The following is a 17144-nucleotide window of genomic DNA, read 5'->3' on the forward strand; positions in this document are numbered from 1 at the left end:
TAGGACTGATGTACACAGCTTACAAAATTTAGATCAAGTCTTTTTGTCATTCTCAATCCTTCCCTTTTCTTTTCCATGCAGGGCTGAAGATCCGTGAAGTGATGATAAATGTGTCCAGACAGCAGGTGGAGGACTTTCACGGACCGGAGGACTACTGGTGTCTGTGTGTGGCCTGGAGTCATCTGGGCACCTCCAAGAGTCGCAAAGCCACTGTCCGCATTGCATGTCAGTCTAATCATAGTTATATTTTTTCTTAAATCACTTTTCACTTTGAATTAGTGGATATGGTATTTATATGAAATAGCTTTTTCTTTTTTTTTTTACAGCACCAAATGGAATTGCACAAACACGTGCTAATGCTAAAATTATCAGATAGTACCAGTGTTATTTCTTGTATCATTTATATACTATTATAATATTTATTAATATTTAAGCTTTTATGTTTAATTTTAGTCATCTTATATGATTGTCAGTTTTTAACCCTCTGGTGCTCTTCGTTTAGGGGTTGCATTGGTTGTCTTCCGGACACCTAAAAATTAAACTTCCTCCACCCCAGTAAAACCAATGCAATTTATTTTTCTTCAATAATATTTTTTATTTTTAATTTTGTATTTTGAGATGATTTGATGGTATGTTTTAATATTTATGCAATAATTATGGTCTATGTTTGCCATTGAATATTATTTAAAAAAAAAAGAAAAAAAAATATTATTATTATTGCAGTATTTCAGGTTAAAATAGAGACTAGGCCTTCAAATAATTTTTTTTGAAGGCAGATTAGTGCCCTCTTTTGGAATAATTTAAGAAATCATGCAACCATGGGTCTAATCACTAGAGGTCTCTAGGAGAGGCTTGATAATTCCCTAGTTCTGTTTTGAACACATTTAATGATTTTTTTGATGGATTTGAATATATATTTAAAAAATCTCAAAGACTATTTATTATAAAGTTTTTTTTGTTTTGTTGGAAATATAGATTTTTTTCTGTGAATTTGTGTTTTTGCAGATTTCTCATTCATTTCCTATGGTGTCCTTTTTGACCGAAGAGCACAAGTGGGAGTATTTTTTTATGACCATTTAGCATGCTCGAATCATGCCCTCAATTTTTGTGTTTACATACCTAAGAATGCTAGAAAAGTCACCAAGTTTCATATCATTCTGATGAAGCTGTGATTTTTAAAAATTCCAAATGTGGTTCATAGGTTCAGTTTTTCATAGGTGTGTGTGTGTATGTGTGTGTGTGTGTGTGTGTGTGTGTGTGTGTGTGTGTGTGTGTGTGTGTGTGTGTGTGTGTGTGTGTGTGTGTGTGTGTGTGTGTGTGTGTGTGTGTGTGTGTGTGTGTGTGTGTGTGTGTATAAGTGTGCATATGTGCGTGTGTGTGTGTGTGAGAGGATGTGTCAATATCACACTCTTGATGTTTTAGAATGTCACCCCTTTACTGCTGTGTACTTATTTTCAGCATCGTGGCCGATTTGTAGATTGTACACACAAATATTCAGAGAATTTTTGTGTTTTTGCCGATTTCCCATTCATTTCCTATGGTTGGTCATTTATGACCGAAGACAATGAACGCTACTTTTTTTTAACGACCAATTAGCATGCTCGAATCATGACCCAATTTTTTTGTGTGTTTACATACCTAATGCTAGAAAAGTCACCCAGTTTCATATCATTCCAATGAAGCAGTGATTTTTAAAATTTCAAAACAGAAAATTTTCCGATCAGAAATGGCCGAAGAGCACCAGAGGGTTAAAGGGGTCATAACATATTATTTCCATATGTTCCTGAGGTTCAGGTTTTGCACAAAAAAAACTAAGCAAAAACAAATATACAGTATATGCAGAAAACAATTTTCAGCCTTCATTCCCTCAACCATTAACTAGTCGTCGATGTCTTGCTCTGGAAGCAGTCATATGCAAATATATTTCCCCGTCTGACATCACAGGTACTGCAGTATCAAAACGAGCCATTTATGGTGCTTGATTAAATAAGTGCTTTGTTTATAATGAGGAGAACTTTTTAAGCTATATGAAACTTGAGATGTTTTAATGGTGCAAAGACCTCTTATATGATATGATATGATATATATATATATATATATATATATATATATATATATATATATATATATATATATATATATATATATACACATATATATATCATATCATATAAGAGGTCTTTGCACCATTAAAACATCCCATATACATTTTTAGATATTTTTATATATATATATATATATATATGGTTATATATATATATATATATATATATATATATCATATCATATCATATAAGAGGTCTATGCATGTGTTTTGTTTTTGTTTTTTTCATGTCATGCCACCTTTAATATGTACATATTGTCTGTGAAACCAGGCCTTCGTACTTACATTTATTTTATTTCAGTTGGTTGCCAAGGCAACTTTTTTTTTTACAAATTTAAGTTTTTCGTCTAATATTTATATTTTAAAGGGGTCATGAATTGAGAAATCAACTTTCCCTTGAGCTTTTGATATATAAAAGGTCATGGTATTATAAGAATATCCTGTAAGTTTCAGAGCTGAAAACTTCCTTTTTAGTCAAAGAAAAGCTTTTATTGACACCAGGCCCAGCAAACGCTCGATCTCAGAATGTGCCCAGCTATGACGTGAGAGTGTGGTGAAGCACCGCCTCAACAGAAGAAGTACAACGCCTGATTCTGTAGCCCCGCCCACTGACTCGTGCCAATAACATAACACAGGCCTACATGGAGCCAAACCGCACGTTGATGCACGTTGTTCAATCTCTTGACTTGATATTTGAAGGAAAAATACAATCGCGGAAGTTTTGATCATGCAGTCTGCAACGTACTTGGTGCGCGCCCACGCCCTTGCGTGTGTGTGTGTGTGTGATCGGGCCAGCCAAGTAATAAAAAAATAACATTCCAATCAATCACGGGTGGATGAGAGATCAATCATTTTGTTTGTTTGATAAAGACGTTTTGCGAGCCCTGTGGGACGAAGTATCCTGGTTGCCGTTTTCCCACATGCTTCAAAACAATCCCTCACGGTGTAATCGCGGGCAGCTGAAGCTCATTAAATATGTGAATCTTATCCAATCCGAGCCGTGGGTGTTTACTTCCAAGTCTTCAGTGCGGCACGTCCTTAAAATCCGAGCGTCCAGGAGAGAACCTCAAAACCAGAGTAGAAAATAGCCTTTTACTTATTCATTATGATTTTTTTGAATGTAAAAACCATGCAAAACGTCATAAGTTGACCTCAGACAACAGTATAGAAAAATGTAAAAAGCCAGTTCATGACACCTTATATTATTTATTTCAATTACCGACAACGTCATTGTTTGATCCCTTATTAGCTCCCTCATGACAGTAGTTGATATGAAAGAGAATTTTACTGTTGAAGACATTTTACTCTAATGGCCACTTACAATAGCACCCTCTAGTGAAGCTAGAAGTATTTGCATTCTCATTCATGTCCTGGATGGAGTATGTTACCTAGCCTGACGTTGTCATACTCAGATTCTAGTCATGAGTCTGATACTGCTCCATTGGGCTGTGATTATGGGGGCGTGTTTCAACTGAACCAGGAAAGAAAATGACTCTGCACTCAATTGGATAGACCTACAACCAATCAAAGCAACGGAGCGACGCATAGTTGTCAACAGAACTCAACTGCACGCACGCTGGAAGAAGTAGAAGAAGAAGATGAGTGTAAACGATCTTTGCCGGTGTTGTAAAAAGAATTTAAGGATACATATAGTACTTACCAACACGATCATCATTTTTGAGAGAAATAGTGGTGAATGCAAGTTCTCCGTTTAGGATTAGAACTAATTCAACCCAAGCGCTCTTTGGTGACGTTGACGATTACATTAGACTGTTGATCATCTGTCCATCATCGTACACTCTAAAAAAAAAAAGGTTCTATATGGCACCAAAAATGGTTCTTGGCTCGTAATCATAGGGGAACCTTTTTTAGTGCTATATAGCACCATTTTTGGTGCTTCAGAGGTTCTTCAGCGGTTCTTCAGAGGTTCTTCACCGGTTCTTCAGAGGTTCTTCAACGGTTCATTGACTAAGGTGCTATATAGCACCTCTGAAGAACCACTGAAGCACCAAAATTGGTGCTATATAGCACTAGAAAAGGTTCCCTTATGATTACGAGACTTTTTTTTTAGAGTGTATAAAGCCCGCCCTGACAATTTGATTGGTCCGAATAGCTCTGGTTCGAGCATAGTTGCTCCACAACGGATCAAATCCATACCGAACTTCCCGACCTCAAATGTTGTGGGCGGGGCTAAGTTCGACTGGCATCCAGGCTATATGTTACCTACCTTGCTTTTAGTTGCACATTAAACTGGAAGACAAATGATAACATTGAATACACACATTACATTTAAATGTGTCATTCGAATAAAAAACAAAACAACAGATTTACTTAATTTAGCTAGTAATGCAGCAGCTACATGCTACCGACAATGTTCTTTATGTTTCCATATATAGACCTGAGGAAGAATTTCGAACAGGAGCCACAGGGGTTAGAGGTGCCAATCAACGGCATGATCGTCCTACACTGCCGCCCACCTGAGGGAGTGCCTGCTGCTGAGGTGAGTGAGTAACAGCGCCCCCTACCTGTCTGGATGTGTGATTGTTTATTCTATGGAACAGATTTTTAAAATACAAATCAATCAGTCAATGTTGATATTCAGTGAGCTGTTTGTGTTTTCATGCCTTATAGGCATTTGATGAGTATGCTTTCCCACGTATTAGGGATGAGTGGGGTTGTATTTATGAGAGAGTACTGATGTGTGCATTATCATTATCGTAGTCATGGTTCTGGAATGATGATATATTCAAAAGTGCATTTGCATGCTCAGCACAGGCTCTATGCATGTTTGTTGATCTTTCAGGGTATTTTATTTTAGCAAACACCTTCTCATTGCATTAACTTGGAGAATGTTTTGTGTCTGTTTTAAGAATCTTTCTGTGTTTTCTCCTTATACAGTATATGTCCTGAATAATGTGTGCTTTTCGGAGCAAAACTGCCCCCATGCTGCTCAGTTCCTGCAAGAGATAAAAGATTTAGCCCAAATGGACAATTTGTGTTACTCTTGGCCCCTCGTCTTTCACTTGCTAGGTCACTCGCAAGGCCTTTTCTTTTATATGCATGAATGCCAGTACGGAGAAGAACACAGGCTTTGAATAATGCAGACCAAATTCTACCCTCTGAACTGCCAGAATCTATCTATCTATCTATCATCTATCTATCTATCTATCTATCTATCTATCTATCTATCTATCTATCTATCTATCTATCTATCTATCTATCTATCTATCTATCTATCTATCTATCTATCTATCTATCTATCTATCTATCTATCTATCTATCTATCTATCTATCTATCTATCTATCTATCTATCATCTATCTATCTATCTATCTATCTATCTATCTATCTATCTATCTATCTATCTATCTATCTATCTATCTATCTATCTATCTATCTATCTATCTATCTATCTATCATCTATCTATCTATCTATCTATCTATCTATCTATCTATCTATCTATCTATCTATCTATCTATCTATCTATCTATCTATCTATCTATCTATCTATCTATCTCTCTCTCTCTCTCTCTCTCTCTCTCTCTCTCTATCTATCTATCTATCTATCTATCGTATCTATCATTCGATCGATCTAATCTTCTAGTTAAAAAATATGCAGTTATCTTTCTATCTGTAAAAAAATGTGCTGTTATGTATTTCTTTGAATTTCAATGAATTTTAATTGCAATTCCTTCTAATTCAAATTGCAAATCTTCATTCTGTATACCTCAATTGATATTCAGTAATTCAGCTGGAATTCAAAAGGCATTCTCAGTTTAATTCTAAATGGTGCACAGCCCTGGTGTGAACAATAATCTATGTTCTTGTCATCACTTTGGAATCTGCATTCTAGTTTCAAGAAGAAAGTTATACAGAATTGTGTGAGCGTCAAAGAAAGGTTCTGAGAAACCACTCTCAGGTTCATCTCAGTGACTTCAAGTGTATAATATCGAACCTCCTACAGAGTTTTGTTACGAGCTTAGGAGGATATACATGTGCTTAGTGGAAATCAAACTGGCAATTCCTTCTCTCAAACCCAGTGTCATATTATTATCATATCACCCCCACATTATTGTGAGATGTTAAGTGATACCGCTGCGTCTGCCTCTCTGAGGCTGCTGACAGATTCCTTGTTTTTGTTTAGTTTTTGTGTTTTTTATGTCACTCTGTATTCTTTGTAGTAGTTTCAGCAGAAGCAATACTTAAACTAGGCCACCATGAGCGCATTTCAACATCAGCCTTTTAAAAATAAAAAAAGCATATCAACTCGTGCCATCTGTCATGTTGGAAACCTATCCAAAATGGCTGCTGTCTGTGATCTGTAGGGAAGCAGCCGTGCACCATCACCACAGCTAATCAATAGTTACTAGGGCCAACATGGCACTGCTGCTGTAAGGATAGTCAGGCTTAGGCGATGTTTGAGACAGAGCCAAGATCCGGGTCCAGAGGTCTCTATGCCAGAAGGTTTGTCGCTGGAGATTACAGGTTGGCAGACGAACGCTCCCTCTGTAATCATTGCTGCTCAAAGTCTAAAGGTCAAGCCGGAGAACTCTACCACTGGTAGACATATGAGCCAAGATGGCTCCCCTGTTGGTTGGCCGATACCATCTTTGGACGGGACACAAGTCTGGCTGAGACTGGAAATTGATCAAGGGCTCGGAGAGCGTTGGCAGGTCGTGGCTGACACGCCACCTCTGCACTTCTCACGGGTTAATTATATTGCTCTTGATTCTGGCAGTGAAATGTGAAAACTTTATTAAATCGCTTGTATCACTAGTTCTTTTCTTTTTTTTTCTAAAGACATTTGCGAAAGGTCACAGGCTCATAACAATTTTGTCATTGTTTATTCTGGCATATGTCATCCTTGTCCTTTGTTTGTTTCCCGCTTGAATGGAAACCTGTTTAGGAATTATCATTTCCCTGGAGCTATAAGATCATCCCTGTTGAATAATGAACGTAACATAATTAAAACAATTACACCAACAAGGAAATGAAAGTGTGATATTAACTGTCAAAGTAAAGTTCATACAGATTACTCACAGCTAAGATGGGAGAAAAAAGGCTCTCAATAACTTTGAGAGACCAGACCGATCATTAAGCTCATATTAACTTCACAATCCTCATCCAGCGACGCAATTAATCATTCAGTCTGATGAAGCAAAGTCATTTAAAGTGCTTAAAATGTAATTATTCAGCAATAAACGTGGCACGGCTCTTGCTGTCAAGAGCAGGATGAGGAAGAAGGACACGTCCGGCCCGTTCTACCCTCGCATCCGAAATAGTGCAGTTGGATTTGGAAAGTTCATTTCTTTAATGTGATTCGGTGAAAGTCACCATAGCGTCCGTAAGGGGCTGGAGACTTGATTGAAGCAAAGTGATGCAAAGGGACATTAATGAAACTGGAACTTAATTGAGTAGGATGGAACAAACTCGGACGAGACCTCCTTTTGTAATTGCCTTCTTGTCACTTTCACTTTCCGTCTAAATGAATGTAAATCTAGAGGGTGATTTTTGCCCAGAATGACGATGTTATGAGGTGTTGTACCCGTTTCAGGGCTAATTGGATTGACCTGTAAGGGACGTGCCATATTCAGAGTTGAGAATGAGTCTGTTTTTGGATGTAGCCACCCGGAAAGTTTGTTCATGTTTAGAACGTGTCAACATAACAATATGAGTAACTGCAGTTGTCACCAGTGTTTATAAAAAAAATGTAGTCAATATCGTCATGTTCATTATTTTTTGCCAATATTTTTTAAATAATTTTAGCCAACAAATTCAGAATGTATTGCTTTAAACATGTATCAAACATGTAAATGACTGTACAGTATGTTTTCTGATGTATTAGCTACTCTTTAGAAGTTACTGTGGTGTGAGTTCGCCATTCTAATTTTAATGGAATTAATTAAGTGCAATTAATATAGTTTTTTTTACAGTTTGAACTCTTGCATGTAGTATGTTATTAAAAATAGTTAAACTATATATATATATTCTGTCACCATAAACTCAGAAAATATTTTGAAGAATATTTTTGACCATGAACATAATTGACTTTCATTGCAAAATAGATATTTTTCAAATATTGTCTGTTTCACAAAATAAATACTTTCTGACAAACCTTTTTTTAGTTCACTTTATTTAATGTCCAACCTTTTTTTTTCAATTAATTGTAAAAAATCTAGTAATCTGTACAATTCACATACTACGCCTTTGTTACTCAGAAAACCCAAGTTAAGATTACTTGATTGGTTTGAGTACAGTTTTGTCAAGCAAAAGTTTTTGAGGAAGGGCAATTCTTAATAGACTTTGCACTCATTTCCTTCACTTCTGCAGTTATTTTTCTCCTTAGTTGCAGTCACTCATTTTCCAAAGTCATCTTGAATGTTGAATTGTCAATGCAACTAAACATTTTGAGAGAACATCACATAAGTTGACTTTATTATTTGATGTTGATTTCCTAAAATGGCAAAATGGTCTCCATTATGGTGATTAGTGTTGCCTTTAGTTGGGCTCTTGCAACTTAATTTAAATTACTAATTCTCTTCCTCTTGATTCAGTGATGCAGAAACCACAGTTATTTGTGGTTTCAAAGACGATAAATATGTTGCTTTTAAAATACGGCGTAATTTCTACCAAAATCACTAACTAATCTACATTTCATGTTGAATTATGGTCTATTATAATTGTATTGCTAACACCTATATCATAACCACCATACTATCATCAAATATTTAAGGGGGTTTATCCTCCTCTAGTTGTGGCAATATCTTGCAGTCAACCTTGCTTGAGTCACACACAGACATCAACATTCAGCATGCAAAACACAACCAACAAAAAAAATATTTGCTGTATTTATTGAGCTAATACTGACACAAGGCGGCAAATAAAATTGTCAAATAAAGCCAAAACAATAGTAAAACTTTTGTTTTACATTATGTTTTACATTTTTTGTTTTAAATTATGTTCCAATGCACTATGAGAGTACAGTGTTACTAAATATTAGGTCAGTAAAACATTAGCCAAGTTATGAAAAATTCAATATATTGATACACTTTACTAGATTTTCAATAAGGCAATACGTTTGCAAGATCTTTTCAGGTGAAGTTAACAAAAATACATTTTCAGTGTTTGAACAACATGAGGGTAAGTAAATGATGACCTAATTTTTGTTTTGGGGTGAACTATCCCTTTAAAATATGAAAGTCCATTAAAAAAATATGAATTATTACCATTACCATAATCATAAACCATTTTAATATTTGTATGAAAATTATTTTCAGTGTTTTTGTTTGCTTGTTTGTTTGTTTGTTTTATACATTTAGTGCGCTTGGTTACTATAGCAAGGTTTGTTAATAAGGGAAGAAGGAGGTGGGAACTGGTGAACGTTCAACATACCTTAATATTCAAAATAAACAAACAACAAAACGAAAGTAAAGCGGCAGCCCCTCATGGATGACTGTCGCACAAACATAAACAAAACACAATGTAAAATCCAGGATTGGTCGTCTCTCATCCTTCACTGTCGTCACTCCTTCTTTTATCCTCCCAGAGCTCCTCCATGAGAAACTCGAGGCCGTTGTGGTGCGCAGGTGACACGCATGCCACAGGCCTGGCTCCTTTCCCGTGGCTCTTGGCCCCGCCCTGCTTAGGCTGGGGGGATTACCCTTAAGCCTGCGTTCTACTCCCATCATGGCAGCTGCAGCACCTGGGGGGGGGGGGGGGGGGGGGGGGGGGGGGGTTGGGGTAAGGACAAACATAGACAAGATAGGGTAGAGAGACTGTTCAAACAGTCTTGGTCCGTTTCCAGACACACTGCTGCTCGGTCCTCAATCTGCCGAGAGGCCCCTTACTCGAAGTGCCATGCGATGGTACTGGACGCTCCTTGGTGGATGGCTCGATACTCCTCCGCTTCCTTGTAATGGCTCCTCCATTACGGGCGCCCGGCAGCAAGCTCCCTGTTCCCTTGGTCTGCCTGCTCCTTCCCCATCATGGCAGACGGCAGCAGGTCTGGCCTCCGGCAAATAGCAGCGACTCCTCCGTCCCCTCACGGATGGCAGCCACCCCACCTCGACCCAGGAGCACGGCAGCAATCTCCATCTCACCTGTTGTTTAATCGCTCCAGCACCACCGCCTCAGGCAGTCAACGCTACTTCCTGCTGCCCGATCTCCTTAAGACCGTGATCCCCCTCAGTAGCTAGGGCTCTCCGACAGCGTGTCCCTCCTTCCTACCAGATTTCGGCAACAGTGTAGCAAGTTTCTTAGTGGGTCTTAGTTTGTCGGCATGGCGCTATGGCTGTCCGTGCTCACAGGGCTTTAATTGGAACAAATGTGCTAATTAAGATAAATTAATGTCCCTGTTTTCTGGCCGGAGGCTTATCACACCCATTTGAGTCTGTCCCTCAATGTTCATCTGCTCTCTCATCTCTCCATCTCCCACCAACCCAACACTTCCCCCCCAGAGGCCCAAAGCAGACCCAGAAACAGGCTGCGATTTGAATACAAAATGCACACACTCGTACAGAATGAGAGAGAATTTCCCCCCAACAGACTCTTATAAAGGAGATGGAGGCATTGATAGAGGAAAAGCTTTAGATTAGGTCTCAGATAGGGAAATAATTAGAAAGAAAATGAAAGAGTTTAGATAACAAGTAATACGGATCCTCGTGAGAGAGTGTTTGGAGGTTAAAAAATACAGGCTATCTGTGGTGCTTTTGATCTGGTAACAGAGGGTTAAATGCACATCATGATAGTCTGTGAGGGAATTTCAAGGATAAACAGATATGTCAATTAATATTGATACGCAATAAACCAATAAATGATTGTAGTAGGTTTTATTATCATATTTCATTTTGCTGATAATTTTGATCCTGTACACGGATGATCTCCCTCTGATATTATAATATAATGGTATAATAGTCTTATAATAATCTTGATAATTAACTCCACAGTGTAATCTTTCCATTCACTAACTCTAGCATGGTAAACAAAAGGAACAAATCATGCTGTTCCTTCTACAGGCTATGAACAATAAAACACATTTATAAATTAATGAAAAGCCCTGTTCCACCTTCTCACATCGATTTATATACGGCCTTGATGTCTTTCAATTTTTACACTTGTTTTGAGGTGCTTCAATAACTTTTTTTTTTTTAATTTGGACTTAAATAGAAAGTCGCTCTTTTTACCTGTTGCATTTCAAACACAAGCAATTTTGTTCTCCCTTTTGCAGGCACATTTGGGTCGACATTTATGTTGAAAACAATGACATCATACTTATTGGTCAGTTTACTTATTAAAGGAGTATGAAAATGAACAGCAGCGTTAATTTTTTTACACTATTTGTCTGTGTCTTTCATACATTTCACATTTTTTTCATAGATTTTTAATACATTTTATGTATTGACTTAAATGTTATGAAGTAATGAAGTATTAGCTATTTTTAGTAAGTGTAATTAAGGTTTCATGTTTTTGAGGATATTCTTTAGCATACACTCTAAAAACTGCTGGGTTAAAAATAACCCAAGTTGGGTTGAAAATGGACTAACCCAGCAATTGGGTTGTTTTAACCCAGCGGTTGGGTTAAATGTTTGCTTAAAACAACCCAATTTCTGGATTAAAACAACCCAATCGCTGGGTTATATTTGTATATTGTTTATATACAATATTACACACAAAAAATATGTAGTTATATGTGACCCTGGACCACAAAACCAGTCATAAGTCGCATATTTGTGGCATAGCCAACAATACATTGTATGGGTCAAAATTATATTTTTTTCTTTTATGCCAAAAATCATTAGGATATTAAGTAAAGATCATGTTTCATGAAGATATTTTGTACATTTCCGTAAATATATATAAAAAAATATTATTAGTATGAATATGCCGTGCTAAGGACTTCATTTGGACAACTTTAAAGGCGATTTTCTCAATATTTAAGTTTTTTTGCACCCTCAGATTCCAGATTTTCAAATAGTTGTATCTTGGCCAAATATTGTCATATCCTAACAAACCATACATCAATGGAAAGAGTATTTTTTCAGCTTTCAGATGATGTATACATCTCGATTTAAAAAAAAATGACCCTTATGATGGTTTTGTGGTCCAGGGTCACATATATGCTATGCATTTATTAAAGAATCCTGAAAAAAAAAAAAGTATCACAGTTCAAAATATTAAGCAGCACAACGAGAGTGCGATAGCCGGATGACCATAATACACAAAATATTGATTTGAGTTTTTATATTTTTTTTAGCTCAACAAACACAAAACTTCCATGAAGAAAAAACTTTCTTAGCAAGCATATAGCGCAGACTTTAGTTACCCGGATGAGCCTACTGTATGTTATCAAATTTTACTGGTTGTTTTATGGGAATGACATACCGCTGGATGGTGCGATTGACCAATCAAAATCAAGCATTCCACGGAGCCGTGTTATAAAATGTATTAAAACAGCTGTTTATTTGATCCCTTTAGATGTTAAATTCCCTTGTATAGCCTTTTTTTTAGGGTCTTTGCCTTCCCTGGTGTACTTTAGTTGCTGAAAGGTCTGTGATGTTTTTAAACTAGAGCGAATAAGCTTTATGGAGTCAAAGAAGCTACATGACTGGATTAGCTTTTGAGGTCCAACCATAAACACAGAAGGGAGGGAAGGAGAGAGAGAGAGAGAGGAAAAAAAAAAAGGACAGATGCAGTCACCGCCGTTCTGGGAGCTCTGGACTGGAACGGAGAAAAGAGTGAAATTAAAAGCATATGATGAAAGAGTTCTCTCCGGCCATCACGAAGATGAGAAAGAGAGAGAGAAATCTCTCACTCATGACAATCTGATGGCTGATATATTGATTTTCCTCCCTTCATTATTCTTCTAGGCTTTAGAGAGAGAGAGTCGAGCAATTTTACTCGCCCCACATGCGTGTTTGCTGCCGTGGCATTCCAGCGCAGAGGGCGAGAACTTTACACACAAACAGAGATTCCCAAGGGGCGTGCTGTGTTTTTAATCTGCAAACGCACAGTGACATAAATCAACCCACGTCCCCATGCCCTGACGACTGCCGCCCCTCTGGACCGACTTAGAACTGGTGGCTGTTGCCAAACGATTGCAATTTACACGACCAGCCATGCGAGGAGGGTGCGTCGTCACGCCATTGCTACGTTTGTAAATCCTAATGAATCAGACCGTCAAACATCAGAGCTGAATAAATAACACTAGGCTGGGCTTGACCTTGCAGTCACCTCAAACTGAAATCTGTGACCTGCGATCCAGCCAAGGCGACAGGGTTGAACGTGACTATGCAGAGCACCTGAGAGAATACACATCTATCTTATTGCGCTGTCAGTCTGTGATGGGTCACTCAGAGGTCATTGTGAAATGCTTGCTGTTGCACTGATACAGCTTGTGTCTTATTTGACAATGTTTCTTCACTTTAATTGGCTGAGCTGATGTGGGGGCGATGTTTGCTTCAGATAGGCTGTCAGGAACGGCTTCATGCTGGTTTGTGAAGTTCAAGAAAAGGTTAGCAAAAAATGGTAACTCAACCTCTACAGCCTCCTCGTGAAAATTGTAGATTGTTTCCAAGACAGGGGGATGCGTTTTGCTTGTGGTCTCGCAGTTGCGTTGCTTCTCTGGTAGTTTGATTGACAGTAAACTTGCAATAAAGCATCTGGATTTACTCACAAAGGCATGTTTTGACCTGTCAAATCTGCCTCTTTTTGCAGGTTGAGTGGCTGAAGAATGAAGAGCTGGTGAGTTCTATTGAAGACATCAATATCGACACTCGAGCTGACCACAACTTGATCATCAATGAAGCAAGACTGTCCGACTCTGGAAATTACACCTGCCTGGCCAGCAACATTGTTGCTAGGAGACGTAGTGCCACGGCAACTGTCATTGTGTTTGGTAAGGAAACATATTTTCTTTAGAATATCTTTTTGGTTATTAGTTAATGGTGGAATAGGTCATCTAGAAAATGCTAACTTTAGCCTGCTAGCATTGAAAGCATACAATCCCATCCTCCCTGCAAATGCCGTCCAAAGCCCCGCTTCCTCCAAAACACATGAACGCGCACAGACCAGAAACGAGACTACCAGAGACAACGTTATTGGATTTCATCATTTGTGATTTACCGGTGAGAAAACGTTACAGTACAAACAGTTCTAACAAACGTAAGCAGCTGTTTGCCTTCCATTCTTGCTCTGTCCGCACAGCATACGTGAACTATCCGCTTGTTCTGGGTCCAAGCCTCAACGCGTTTCACTTGAGAATGCCATCGACGGCCGTTTATGAGCACTATTTATTCATATTAAACATCAAACATTTTAAAAAGTTAAACATTTTAAATACTTACAGTCTACACAACAGTCTCCTCTCTGCTCACAGCGAGAACACATTAATATTTTAACAATTTATAAAAGATGAATCACTGTCTGGCCGTCTGGAATTTTGGTATGGAGATAAAGTTTATGATTATATATTTTTTGGTAGTATTACACCACATTGTGTGTATGTATTAGCACCGTTTGTTGTTTTTCTTGTGGTATGAGATACCAGCGTTTGGACCCGGAAGCTCTGCCGTCCGAGGTCAGACTTAACAACCGGATGATGTAGTGTGATGTCTGCGTGAACAGGCTGCACAGTGGTATGCAAACACGGGTTGACTGACAGGGATAGGGTTACCAACTGTCCCGTATTAGCCGGGACGGCCCGTATTGGTCCTAATTAATTTGTCCCGTACGTGACCTCCCTTGTCCCGTTTAGTGACTGCTATGCTGATCTAACCACTGTCTGATACACGACACTTGGGTAGATCACCGACGACAGCTGTAACGCTACAGTCAAGACCATACAAATAACACTCTAAATTGAAAATTAATCATTCCTTTGTGACAAATTATTGTTTGATTTGCGAACACAGCCATTGCGGAAGGCTTTAAGACCAAGTAGAAACATCTGCCAGCTGATCACTCTCGCTTCACAGTGAGTGTGACTCGCGTTAATGGTAAACCCCTATTACTGTCCGCGTTGAGTTCGGCAAATCAGTTTTGACGAATGCAAACAACGTGATTATTGTTCGTGAGTCCAACGTCCAGCCACGCAAGAAAACATGTGATCTACCTGATCAAAAAGGGAAGTCGTCTTTCAATAGTACTGTAAGTTAATGTTGTTAAATAGAGAAAAACATTTTACATTGAAGTAACTTGTAGCATATTCTTAACCTTGGATCCCATTATTGAAACACAAAGTAGCCAATAAAGTTTCAAGCACCAAAAGCTTTTAGAGTTATAGGCACACAAACATTGGAAAAGAATAGTATTTTTGGCAGTCTCAGAGTTATGCAATTGTATTGATATAGAATTCAAGTTTCAACATTATTAGTTGCAACCATTGAAAATGTGTACAATTTACCATTTACTTATTTTTTAAGAATTAGAATCTAAAAGGATATTAGATATCTTAAGTTAGGCATGCAGACTTCAGGCAAAGTGCTTTTTCCCTTTTATGAACTTTCACTGTTGGCATATAAGGCAACTAATATTGCTAAAGTCAACAGATTTTACTAATAGACCTAGCAATCTCTGTGTAAAAATACAATAATAATGCTGTCATCTTTCTACAGTAATTTTTACCCCTGTAATCTGACTCCAAAAATTTTACATTTTGAAAATTGTCAGTTTGACCCCCCTCTACAAAACATTCACCTATTGCACCTTTAATACATTTTATTGTAAAAAGTGTTTTTATGTGACTTATTCTGCATGTTACATAGATGCTGAATCATTCATAACAGATTTGTTCAAAAACACTGATTCATTCAGGAACAAAACAAGTGATTGTCTTTATGGATGAGTCATTGAATCATTCACAACCGATTCTTTCAGAAACACTTATTATTAAGAGAAAAAAAAAACAAGTCTCATTTTGAAAGCTGTGGAGCTTGTCAGCTTTCAGAACATTTTACATTCCAATGTAAGAAAGGAATTATAATAATTTAAGCCTAACAAGGAAGAAGACAATTTATAATGCTTACTTTTCTGAAATGAGACCTCCTCAATGAGGTATGCAGCCTTCGAAATGAGACAAAAGCAGCGAGTCATCATTCACAAACGATTCTTTCAGAAACCCTGATTCATTCAGGAACAAAACAAGTGACTGTCTTTATGAATGAGTCTCTGAATCATTCACAACCACTTCGTTTTGAAACTCTGATTCATTCAGGAACAAAACAAGTGATTAGCCGAGTCCGAAATTGCATAGTCTCTGCGTTTTGAAGTAATTACTTCGACCTCTAAAAAAGTATGGTCTATATAGTATAATTGTGTGTAGTATGAATGTATTCACCATGTTTTCATTGTTGTGTGACCTACCAGCATCAGTTGACCCGTGATTGCATGGGATAGTAAACTGTCCATCAGATGCACAAGTCAGAATCTTGCTGGAAGTAGTAGGGCGTCCCTGCCTTTTTTGCCTATTGTTTTATGACTGTGAATTCAGACATACTACTCACTACTACTACTCAAATACTGTTTTTTGCGCCTATTGTAATCTGTAGTAAGTTTGCATATTCAGATGCAACTACTGTTTTATAAATGTGTCCCTGAATCATTCATCCCCGATTTGTTCAAAAGTACTTAAGTCAGAAACACAACAAGTGACTGTCTTTATGAATAAGTCATCAAATCATTCACTCAAATGGTTCATTTTAAAAACATTAACTCATATAAGCAGCCACTTCTATTGTTACTGAATTAATTAGCATAAATATTTTTATATGGAGTGAATCATTAAAGGGCACCTATTATGCAAAAATCACTTTTTTGAACATAAATGTGTGTTGGCAGTGTGTTTACACAACCACCCTATAATGGTAAAAATCCTCCGACTCTTTTTTTTAAATCCACATAAATCAGGGGTGTCCAATGTCGGTCCTGAGGGCCACTGTCCTGCAGAGTTTAGCTCCAACTTGCCTCAACACCTGTCTGGAAGTTTCTAGTATGCCTAGTAAGACACTGATTAGCTGGTACAGGTGTGTTTAATTGGGGTTGGAGC

The 17144-nt window shown here is 37.7% G+C and overlaps 1 protein-coding gene across 3 annotated transcripts in view; it reads left to right on the plus strand.

Annotated features, from left to right (window-relative positions):
- unc5da (unc-5 netrin receptor Da) overlaps positions 1 to 17144 on the plus strand; it is a 308148-nt gene that overhangs the window by 223469 nt on the left and 67535 nt on the right. For all 3 annotated transcript variants that reach the window (XM_079835311.1, XM_079835312.1, XM_079835313.1), the window contains exons 3-5: positions 82 to 225; positions 4501 to 4604; positions 13817 to 13997. In XM_079835311.1, coding sequence (XP_079691437.1) covers positions 82 to 225; positions 4501 to 4604; positions 13817 to 13997 — 429 coding nt within the window. The remainder of the gene's footprint in view (positions 1 to 81; positions 226 to 4500; positions 4605 to 13816; positions 13998 to 17144) is intronic.

Source organism: Gobio gobio (assembly GCF_949357685.1).
Source record: "Gobio gobio genome assembly, chromosome: 14".
In the NCBI taxonomy this organism is placed as follows: Eukaryota; Metazoa; Chordata; class Actinopteri; order Cypriniformes; family Gobionidae; genus Gobio; species Gobio gobio.